This window comes from Solanum pennellii, chromosome 1, assembly GCF_001406875.1.
Source record: "Solanum pennellii chromosome 1, SPENNV200".
NCBI classification, from domain to species: domain Eukaryota; kingdom Viridiplantae; phylum Streptophyta; class Magnoliopsida; order Solanales; family Solanaceae; genus Solanum; species Solanum pennellii.
The window spans coordinates 102,381,297-102,393,408 of NC_028637.1; the positions used below are offsets into that span (position 1 = coordinate 102,381,297).

The 12,112-nt window shown below is 32.0% G+C and overlaps 2 protein-coding genes across 2 annotated transcripts in view; both read left to right on the plus strand.

Moving 5' to 3' along the window:
- Positions 1 to 1,900, plus strand: part of LOC107002424 — an 8,102-nt gene extending 6,202 nt beyond the window's left edge. The window contains exons 2-3 of the mRNA XM_015200453.2: positions 22 to 107; positions 246 to 1,900. Coding sequence (XP_015055939.1) covers positions 508 to 1,704 — 1,197 coding nt within the window. The 5' untranslated portion in view covers positions 22 to 107; positions 246 to 507 and the 3' untranslated portion in view covers positions 1,705 to 1,900. The remainder of the gene's footprint in view (positions 1 to 21; positions 108 to 245) is intronic.
- Positions 1,901 to 4,552: 2,652 nt separating this feature from the next.
- Positions 4,553 to 8,967, plus strand: LOC107008378 (cytochrome c). Its single transcript, XM_015207386.2, has 3 exons — positions 4,553 to 4,742; positions 5,924 to 6,057; positions 8,575 to 8,967. Exons 1-3 carry the CDS (start codon positions 4,631 to 4,633, stop codon positions 8,665 to 8,667), a joined length of 339 nt encoding a protein of 112 aa, XP_015062872.1. The 5' UTR covers positions 4,553 to 4,630; the 3' UTR covers positions 8,668 to 8,967.
- Positions 8,968 to 12,112: the final 3,145 nt, after the last annotated feature.

The window sequence follows — 12,112 nt, forward strand, 5'->3', positions numbered from 1 at the left end:
TTCTTCTTCTTCTGTGCTTAGGGTTTTTTTTCTTCTTCTTCTTCCGATTCTCACTGGATACAAGAAGATTCAGGATTTGTGTTTCTCAGATCAAGATTCTCCGTTTGGTAAGCTTTCGTTTGATCTAATTTTTGCATGTATATCTGTACTGTTTTTTGCTTTAGCGTTTGTTTAGAGATAAATGCACTGTTTCTACTTTATCTATGTCTAGATTGTGATCATTTTGTGTACGGTTTTGTTTTTAGGGGAATCACGTTGAACATAGATAGAGTTCATTGTTTGAAGAAGTTTGTAAAAAGGAGGGTGGAATTGGTGTTTTTTGGTGTGCGGGGTGGTTGGTGATTAGATCTCGAGACTGTTGATATATGGTAGTTTTGAGGTGGAGAGATTGAGAGGAGTTAAATCTGTGATTTTCGAGGAGGAGGGAGGAGGGAGGGTTTTAGGTGGTTGAGGGGTTTCAGGTCTCCATGCTGTCAGAGAGCATGCGTGCAATTTGTGGTTTGGGTAATGCCCTATTCGAGATTTGCTGTTGATGCACTAGGTGTAATTACTATTATACTTGTTTCGATTTTGGTACTTGCTGGGTTGTTTTGTATATTGTACTTGATATACTTTCATACGAAGATTCGCGGGCAAGGTTACAATCAGCTTGGTTATTTTCATGGTCCTTGGATTATCCGGATTGTATTTATATTGTTTGCAATTTGGTGGGGATTTGGAGAGGTTGTTCGGCTTAACTTGATTAGAGGGGAAGGAAGATTGTTGAGTGCTTTTGGTTTCAGATGGCAGGAAACTGTTTGCAAGTGTTATATTGTTTCGAGCTTAGGTTTTGCAGAACCTTGCCTGTACCTAACCGTTGTGTTTCTCCTTCGGGCATCCTTACAAAAGTCAGGAACTTTAAGCCAGAAATGGAATGGCAAAACAGTCGGATACATACTTCTTTTTTGCCTCCCAGTTTTTGCTCTACAGCTCGTGCTTATTTTGGCTGGACCACAACTTGAGAAGAATAGCTTGAAACACTTGCCAGAGTATTTCACTAGTCCAGTCAAACAATCTGAAGATGATGTTGCCCTGTGCACTTACCCTTTGTTGAGTACTTTCTGCCATGGTCTTTTTGCCATCATGCTAACTTCATATTTGTTCTGGCTTGGTGGAAGAATCCTGCATTTCGTTATCAATAGGAGTCTGCAGAAGAGAGTATACATGCTAGTGTTGTCAGTTTCAGCTTTCTTTCCTATAAGGGTTCTATTGCTTGGTTTAACTGTTAGAACACTGCCAGAACATTTACCTTTTCAAGCTCTTGCATTTGTGGGTTTTGTTTCCTTCTTTTTTTGTATTGGGATGGGCATGTTCATGCTCATTGTCATGCCCATGCGGGATTGTTTAGCACTGAAGAAGAGCTCAGAGAGGGATATAGAGTCTAGGAGAAGGTTAAGTGATGAACAAAATGATATGGTTTCTCTAATTGCTAACCAAAGCACCCTCGGAGGAAGTATGGTGAGCAGTCCTGGGAGAAATTCAGGTGCCTCAACAAAGAGAGGATCCATCTCCTTTCGAACAACGGACAAGGATGCAACCTCAGGGGTGGCTTTTGTGGAACTAAGTGTATTCTCTCCTAGTCAGCACTCAACACCTCCTGGCTCACCTCAACTTCTTGGCTGGCCTATGCTTCCTCCACCATCACAAGCTCAAGGTCCCTTATAGTTTTCTTGAGCTGTATCTTTCTTGTATTCTCCTATTACTTTTACGGTGGTGGATAACTGAAAGGTCACTTTTTTGTGTTTTAAATTGTTTGTGTTCATTATATCTGAGTGATTCTGATGTTTGGTACATTTTTGATTAATAACTAGGACTCGCAAACAAGATTTGAGAGGTGAAATCTAACAAAATGGTGCTTGTATTTGTGTCTTCTTCCTAGTTACTGTAGTTGTAGCTTGCATATACACCTATGGAAAATGGCTATTATATGAACCAGAATTTCCCCCCCAAGGTTCTAACTAGTAAAACTGGGTACATTGTTCCAGGTAGTTATCAAGTTTTCCTGATCAACTGATTACTCGATAAATCGATGTTGTGATCTATGCTAAATCCCCACATATTTACTTGATTCTAAGTTATTTTTTTCAGATGAAGTGTTTGGTAGTATTATTTGAGAAGAAATTGTTAGAAAAGAATAGTGCAAGGAGAAGACAGTGTTTTCATATGGTACTTCTGGTGTTTTTGAAAAAAAAAAGCTCAGGTAGACAGTTAATTTGTTAAAAGAGCATTTTAAATATGAGTCTGAACATAAATAATGTGATATTTAACCCAGAAAAGGGGATTGGAAAATAGTACTCCTTGGAAGTTAAAGTTATTTGGATCTGTGTTTAATACTGGTCAAAAAATATATAGATCAATTCAATATAAAATCAATGCTGCTTTTTGAATTTTCAAAAATAATTAAGTCCAAACGGGCCTTAGTGTGTGAACTCCGATTTCGAAAGCTCCAGTTGGATAATTGAAAATATTAAATGTAAACTTTTTGAAAGAAACATTTCCTGTTCTACAGCAGATGTTTTATGAAGAAAAAAAAAAGTTTAATTTGTAATCAACATGCATGGCATGTAGCACACTGTTAAGTGTATACGTAAATAATATCACCCTTGTTAAGTTTTAATAAAAAGGAAAAATAAATACTAGAATATTAATGTACGAATATAAAAATAAAATCTAAATCTTATTCATAAAATTTGGATTAGTTCCACCATAATGAGTAATTAAGAAACTAATGTAAACTGCTGACCATATCTCTTCCAGATAGTTAAAACAAATTTTTTTCTTTAAAAATAATATGACAACTCAAAAGAATTAAATATATTAACAAGTTGTTGGTCAGTTCATAGACTGCTTCGTTGTGAAGAAATATGGCTGGCTAGCCGACATATATAACTTAGCAATTGTAGATCCATTATATTTAATTTAATAAAACCATAAACCTTATTATGTACTATTCTTTTGTTGATACATAAGCATAAGCATGTACTAGAAGAGTATTATTCATTGAACAAGTTGAACTAAAGCTCAAGATCGTAACCTTTAACTAATAAGATTATATACAATTTTGCGTAACAGAGTTTGAGTCATTCAAAATGTTATTATATATACTGATATTCATGGAATTTTTTCATATATCAATTTTGAACCAGATTTTTGTAGTAGTAATAGTAGTAGAAGAAGCCGAATTAAACTTTATCAAATCCATTTTTAAGTAAATAAAATATTTTAATAAACGTAACAAGAAAAGAACTTTAAAATGATGAGACTGATGATTTTTATACATTTTAAGTGTAATATAACCTAAGTCATCACCATATTCTAACAATCAATTTTAAAAGAAAATGAATATTTAACACGTATCTTAATCTAAATTATAATATTCTCTCACTCTTTGTTATTTATATGATTTTAAATTCAGTCTTATTCATTGGCATAACAATATGTAATTCTATCACATAAAATACCTCTAAACTATTTATTAAAAACATACGTGAAGTAAGAAGAAGAGAAACTTGTTCATTTGCAAGTGTTGTCCCTTTTTGGACATATATTTTACGAAAAAAATATGGAGTATTTATTATATTTGGGAAAAGACAATTATTTTAAATTTTGGAGCCTAAAAAGTATAAAATGTTAATAAAAATTTTAAAATGATATATGAATTTTTATTTTAATTAAAACGGTAAAATTGTTGAAATGACAGCGATTTAGTTCGTCGAAAAGATTTGCAAAATTTTATTTTTTTAAAGAAATCGCTGCCAAAGCAGCTATTTTCAAAATAATTTTTTTAATAAAACACTGCCTAGGCAACAATTTGCCTTTAATTTTTTTAATTATTTATTTGATTTTTTTTTAAAAAAATTAATAGCAATTCGCTGAAGGGCAGTGATTTGTATCAATGTTTTTTACTTTTTTTAATGTTGTATCAACTTGAGGTTTCAACTTTTTTATACAAATCGCTGCTTTTAATTTTTTTTTAAAATTCAAATAAATAATAATAAAATTTTTTTAAGGGCAGTGTTTTACTAAAAAAATATTTTAAAAAAATTATTTTGAAAATCGCTGCTTTGGTAGCAATTTCTTTAAAAAAAATTTTGAAAAAAAAATTAAATTTTACAAATTGCTGCTATAACAATAATTTATTTTTTCAGGCGAACTATATCGCTGCTATTTCAGAAATTTTACTATTTTAATTAAAATAAAAATTTAAATATACTATTTTAAAATTTTTATCAACATTTTATATCCTTTAGGCTCTACAGTCAATTATTTCAACTTGAAATGAAGAAGGAAAAAGAAAATCCTTTGAAGAAAAGCAAAAACAAAAGTTTTGTCCAAACGTGCCCTTACAGTAAAACTTTGTTGACAATTCAAGGAAGTCAATAAAAAGAAGCTAGGGGTGTTTTTGTCATTTTAAAATAGTCTACGCGTGCCGCGGCCCTCAAGACACGTTCCACTTTTCATTTTCACTAACCCGAAAAGTTTTAAGACTATTTATAGAACCCTAATATCGAACCCAAAAATTTCCCTATTTTTATTTCTCACCGCCAAACCTCTCTCTCTCTCTCATCTCTGTGTGTAGAAAGTCGCAGAAATGGCATCTTTCGGGGAAGCACCACCAGGTAACCCTAAAGCCGGAGAAAAGATCTTCAAGACCAAGTGTGCTCAATGTCACACCGTCGATAAAGGAGCTGGTCACAAACAAGGTGGATACTTTTTTTTCTGTTTCTATACGCTAAATTATGTTTTCTGAGTTTCTATGGTGTTTTTTGTTATGAGTGTTTATTCATCGCTTATTGTTTATTATAGATCTGTGTTCTATGTGTATTAGATTTACATGTCAGGTGGATTTGTGGCGCGGTTTATGGTTGCCTTTCATATATATGAGTAATTTTGGTTGCTATAGATCTGTTTGATTATAAAATCATAGTGTTTTGATTTTGTTGAATTTTTTGTAACCTGATTTTCTAAGCAGTTTTTTTTTTGCTCTTTTTTTTGATTATCAGCCTCTGATCCATAGCATGGATCTGAGCTTTTGATTGTTGATTCGTTGTCCACATGTCTGAACTGATTTCTAGACGCCTTTGATCTAACTAGTTGTTGTGTTTGTCTTAGTTTAAAATGGTTTTATGAGGACTGTTGAAGCTGTGGTGTTATTGAGAGCTGACCTATAGACAATGGATTAAATTAGTTTAGGTACTGAGAGCAGGAGGAAGAGATTCTCTCCTGGAGTTTAATCCAGCAGAGTAGGTCATATGGGATACGGTTTAAACAACTTGTTTTTTTTAGTTTTTAGAATGGAGCGTGTAACTAGTGAATATTCATGGTCCATCAGTTTCCTTCGATGAGTTCCTCAATGGAGTTTATTTGTGTATGTTGATTAGCTTGACATTTTTTATTGTTTATGCTTCTAGAATTTCTCCCTTTTTATCCATTGTAAGTCCCAAGATTTTCTGATAGAATTGTGAGTGCATTATATTTGTAGAATAAATTTAAGGTGGTCATGAATAGGAAACTGCTGCGAACTTACTTGAGCTGTGCTAGCCAGATGTTCGATTAATCTCATGTGTGCATGAATTGTTGAATTAACTAGAAGTGCTCGGGTTGTGGGTCGATGATAGTTTGAGTAGTTTGGGAGGTGTTAACATTCTAATTACTGTAAAATGTTGGATCCTTTTAAGCTTTTTCTAAAGATTTTGAGTCATCATCATTTTTGTCTCTGCTTGGATTCTTTCTTGCTGTATTCTCTTATGGCTCATACTTGAGCATACAATTTACTTTATGGCCTTCCTACCTGTGTATGTATTATTGCAAAAGAGACGGGAACTATGTCTGCTATATGCACATTCAAAATTTTCTTACACGTCCAATTTTATTCCAAATCCAGGACCCAACTTGAATGGGCTTTTTGGTAGACAATCTGGTACAACTGCAGGTTACTCATACTCCAATGCAAACAAAAATATGGCTGTGAACTGGGGGGAGAACACATTATATGACTACTTGCTCAACCCGAAGAAGGTAAGATTCATATGTGTGTGTATGCCTTTGATTTTGTGTTGTGAAGAGTGGTCTTAGTGCTTCATTTGTATGTGTTCTCTGCTTGCATATGAGGTCTCCTAGACAATTATTCTAGTTTGTTGGATTTCAGCTGTCTATATGTTCCACAGTTCCAGTTTGACTAAATTGAACCTCAGATTAAGCAAGGCAAAGTGCTCAACATGTCTTGAGACTTGCTTCAGGGCTCAAGTGTGCCTTCCGTAACATTGTTGTTTTGCTTAAAAGAATGACCCTCTTTGATTTTCTTTTCCTCTTCCTGGATCTCCTGAAAGCTTTTCTATAGTTGGGTGCTAGCACTGCAAATATATATATAAAAATTAGGCTCTTTTGTGGAGTGAGGTGCTAGCCATTTAAATGTAGATTATGCTTGCGAAATCCGTAGCCTACTTAAAATAGGGTTCAGCTGGCAAAGCAAGCCTCTGTGCTTTTCATTGATCTTTGGGGTTTATGGACATATCTTCTTGAGGAACTTGGACAACCGTTAGTTCTTGTAAGTCTTTTGTTAATTGTGGGACTTGGATAGCGGTCAATTCTTGTTTCTTTAATATGGAACTTGGATATCCCCCCTTCAGACGAGAAAGATCATAATGACTAGTTGTCCTTGAGACTTAATTTTTTTAGAAGTCACGATCTCAGGTTTTTGGATGTCCCATTACGCACTTGAGTGAAGGATGTGGATGTATATCAATATACTGCTGAGATACGTGAAAATAATTGGATGGGTAGGTAGATAGAGCATTGAGGTAACTCTACCCTTATGTGGCAGCACTATATATGCTCTCTCAGTCTCAAGTTGATGTTGAGAAAGTGGAATTAGAGCAATTGGAGGAACTTTACTACTAGACAGGGGTGTGGAAATAGCAACAATTTATGGTACAGAGGAGTTTTGATTTGGTTCCTCCTGAAATGAAGCTATGATAAGAGATCTGTGAAAACAACCTCCTGGATTGATGGAGATGAACAAATGTTTGGATGCTTTCTCCTCTTAGAAAAATGATTGATGCAAGGTTTTGTCTGTGTATGTTATCTACGAAATAACTCCTGGGTCCAGAAAATGATTAGATCAGTAAAAGATGCTAGTCTTTGATGAGATCTTTGCACCTCCAGACTAGTATTAGATAAGATGGGCAGCAATTTGTAAGTACTGCTCTGCTTAGATTGATATTGCTTTTTGCATTGAGATAGCAATATCTAACTATTAACTTAAGTGAGATCGAAGATGCATTAATCTGTAACAACTGGGTTGCTTTAGTGTCTAAGGCATTATAGGTATTTGTGGAAGTGTGGAGCACCTACCCACACAGCACACACCACACGCACAACCCTACGCAGCCAAAAGATAAAGAAGTGGGTTTCTGATATTTTTCATGGACCAAGCATGTATCCATTATTTTGATCATGTGTGGCAGTACTTGAATCTAAAACATGTCTTGGTATTGTGTTGAAGTGTGTAATCTTCTAATCTAAAAGCGCGAGTTGTTAGGGGAGGATGGGAGGATGGCTTTATTTACTTGTGTCTTCAATAGTGTTCGGCTTGAAAAATCCCAAGGTAGAATTTGGCCATGAGAAGCTGGGGTTTAATAATCCAAAAGTGGAGGATTGTTAGCTTTTTTACTCCAGGTCTCTTTAACTTTGGTGTTCATATATCCAAGTGTACATTGATGTGTGTGGTTAGGTTTTGTGAAAATGTGGCACCAAGAAAAAGTTAGATGAGGAGATAGTTGGAATGGAGTCTAGTAATGTCTTTTTGCCATGATTTCTTGTATCCATTTAGTGGAGTTGACTGGGATTATGCTATTTTCCTATATTTTTTAGAAATGAACATAATTGTGGAAAAAGATGCATGTATGTTCAAAGCATGCATGAATGACACGTACAAACAGGGAGTACTTCTCCCCCAAATGAATCTTGGGTTTTATTTCTGCGGGTTCAAAAGAACAACAATTGGTTAAATCAACTGCTGCAGTGAAGTGTGTGGCATCTTTTTTAGATTTAACCATATATGTTGATTTGCGCCCTTGTTGTGCTTACGTGGTGTACACCAGCCACACAATTGTTATTTTCCGTTGTAGTCAGATGCGGACCCATACAGTACGGTGGGGTAACTTCCGAAAAAATCATACATATATATATATATATATATATATATTGAAAAACTGATAGAAATTAAGATAATAGGTAACAGTGCACCCATAAAAAGCATAGAAGTACCTTAGTGCAATTGGTAAAAGCTAGAGTTAACAAGCTCTAAACCAGGGTTCGCATCCCGTATATTTATTTTAAGTTTAGCTTAGACCTTATATTTGAGCTCTGTTTATACCCAAAGCCTTCAAATCCTAAATTTGCCTGTGGTCGTGGTTCCACACGAGCCACAGTTGGATGTGCCTAGAACCATATTGATAGAATTACTATTTCTTTCCGTATTCACTGTGAATTATGATATGCTTAATTGCTGACTCAGAGACATTTTGTGTACAGTATATTCCTGGGACAAAAATGGTTTTCCCTGGGTTGAAGAAGCCACAGGAGCGGGCGGATCTCATTGCTTATCTGAAGGAAGCAACTGCGTGAAGATCTCTTTGGAACATTAAAATACTTTTGCTAGTGGTCAGGAGTCGTCCATTGGTAGCATTTCTCAATTTATATTTGGAAGGCATATTTTGCCCGTTTTAAATAAAAACCACATAACAGTGTTATGCCATTCTTCTGGTTGAGCTAAGCCAGTCTTGAAGGAATTTTGTCCAAAAGGTTTTATCATTTATTGTTCACATTAAATCTTGACGTACTAAGTATATGCTGGTTTCGTCCTTTCTATTTTTTGGTATATCTGTCACCAAATGCTAATTTATAGGTATTGGTAGCGTTTCATGACTTCTGTTGGTTCAATACGTGCCTTTGTTTAACAACACCTCCCAGTTGACTTTCAAACAGTTTAAATTTGAAGCATCTGTCTGAAATATCTGTGTCTACTTGCTGTTATTTAGAATGTAAGTGAAAAAGTCTGCTGGCGTCTCTGTGTCTAACACTATATGCACTATATTTGATTGAACTCATTCAAAGAAGCACTGCGAGTTATTTAAAAATCATTTCTAAGTTTTTGAATATGAATGTTATTTTGTTGAAGATCAAGTTGCAGGTCGTGAAACCGCTCTATTGTTTATTCTCGAAGAAGTTTTTAAGTTGTATAATAAGATCGTTTATCCTCAAACAAGTTTTTAAGTTGTATAATTAGCATGGTAGAAACTAGAAACACTATTATCCGTCCTTGGAGTCGGGCTTAAACCAATATGGGTAGGGCTATTCATAATTAAAGAATTATATTAGTCGAGAATCTCAAAGTTCATTTTGAAGTTCTAATTATTAAAATTTCAGAAAAGGGTTAAAAATATTTTTTAACTGTGAGAAATGACTTAAATATATTCTTGAAGTATATTTCGGTTTAAATATATCTTATCGTTAATTCTCATTAAAAGAATCAGTTAAACGCCACTTAGATGTCATGTATAGATTACAATTTTTTTCGCTTTATACAAATACAAACACATTTTATACATTTGTATTTGTATAAAAGTGAGAGGAAGCGAGCGAGAAAGGGAGAGTGACGAGCGAAAGTTTGAGGGAGAGAGGTAACTGACTAGCAGTTCGCTATAGGGCATAATTAAATTAAAACGTGACTATAACATTTAGTTTAATTTATTAATTTATTGTTATATACAATTTTCCAATTCTAAAATGGATATGGGCAAAGTCCAGATTAGGTGGACCCACTCGAGAGCTTTACCTGTCCTTATTTTTCTACTCGCCTACCATTAGGCACGTGAAACAACAAATATTTAATAGGGTTGCCTAAAAAGCTAAACAAGGATATTTATTCCCAAAAAGAAAATTTGTTTTTATTTATTACTTATTTTAAACGGAAAAGGGTTAAATATGCCCCTAAACTATTTGAAAAGATTTAAATATACCCTTCGTTTAAAGTTTGGTTCACCGATGTTCTCGCCATTCAACTTTTGGTCCAAATATGCCTTTATGGGCGTTAGTTGCCATGTTGGACATACTCAACTCATTTTTCATTTCTTTAAATGCCAAATGAAATTGTCATGTCATTTTGGCCTTATCACATAAAGAAATGAAAAATTAGTTGGATATGTCCAACATGACAACTAACGCCCATAAAGGCATATTTGGATCAAAAGTTGAACCGCGAGGGCATCAGTGAATCAAACTTTAAAAGAAGATATATGTAGACATTTCGAATAGTTTAGGGGCATATTTGACTCTTTTCCCTATTTTAAAATAAATTCTTATTTTTTACTTTGGAAAACATAATTTTTTATTTTTATATTTTGTCCTTATCATTAAATACATTTTTTGGTATTATTATTTTTTAAAATTCAACACTAACTATTAATAATTAATAGAAATAATACTATAAAATATTTATATTAATAATTTATTTTTTAACGAATATATCAAGTCAAATAACAACAAATAAAAAGAAATAATATGTGAGAAAAAATAAACGTATTGGAAAAGAGAAGAACTGTTTGGTTATTTGCATAATTGTCGGTGTTTGCCTTTGTGGCTATTTAATAATGGGTGGTTCTAAATATGTGATACTTAAAATAACAATATAATTATATGTTAGGTATAACTATATATTTTTATATTAGTGTCTTATAAATTATACGGCAAAAAAATTTAATTTCTATATAATTATACGGAATAGGATTAAAATTTTGTATATTTTTATGTAAAGAGAATTAAGTCTGAATAAATGAATATTTTTTTGTCAATAAAAAATTTATTAAACGAATAAGATAGATAAAAATAAAAATATACATACAAAACTTTGATATTATTTCATTTGTTTTGTTTTATTTAATGAATATTGACTTGATGCTCTCCTTAAAAATGTGTTATTAGAAGTTTGATTTATTAAATTAATCTTATTAATTATGTTTTGACAATCTAAATTTGACATCTAATGTTTTATGTAATTAGTTAATAGTAATAAATCAAAAATAAAAAATAAAAATTCTCTCTTGATATGTTAAAATTTAATAAAAAACTCAAGTAAAGTGAAACATAGAGTAATAACAATATACTCTTGTCATCCCACGTTATTGAAAGATATTATTTTCAATGGGTAGTAAAATTGATGAAAGAAATATTTAATTTGAGGATATCATTTTATATATTATTTAATATTTTGAGAATATTTAATAAAATGAAATCAGAATAAGTTGAGCATACCTAGTTTGTTTCATCATTCATAAATTGGAATAAAGAATTACAATCAACCTTTTTTTTTTTATAAAATTGAAAAATAACTACAATAATTTATTGAAAATATTAGCCTAATTTAACAAAAAGTTTAAAAAGTCATTGTTCTTTATTTTTAGAAAAAAAATTTGGAATAAAGAATTACAATCAACCTTTTTTTTATAAAATTGAAAAATAACTACAATAATTTTATTGAGAATATTAGCCTAATTTAACAAAAAAAATTAAAAATTCATTTTTCTTTATTTTTAGAAAAAAAAATTGGAATAAAGAATTACAATCAACCTTTTTTTTATAACATTGAAAAATAACTACAATAATTTAATTGAGAATATTAGCCAAATTTAACAAAGAAATTAAAAAGTTATTTTTCTTTATTTTTAGAAAAAAAATTTGGACAAATTACACAAAAAATTTAAAAAGTCACTCCCAAACACACTCCCTTTTATAAAATTGAAAAATAACTACAATAATTTAATTGAGAATATTAGCCTAATTTAACAAAAAAATTTAAAAGTCATTTTTCTTTATTTTTAGAAAAAAAATTGGACAAATTAAACAAAAAATTTAAAAAGCCACTCCCAAACACACTCCCTTTTATAAAATTGACAAATAACTACAATAATTTAATTGAGAATATTAGCCTAACTAAACCAAAAAAAAAAAAAAAAAAAAAACATTTTTCTTTATTTTTTAGAAAAAAAATAAAATTGGACAATTAAACAAAAAA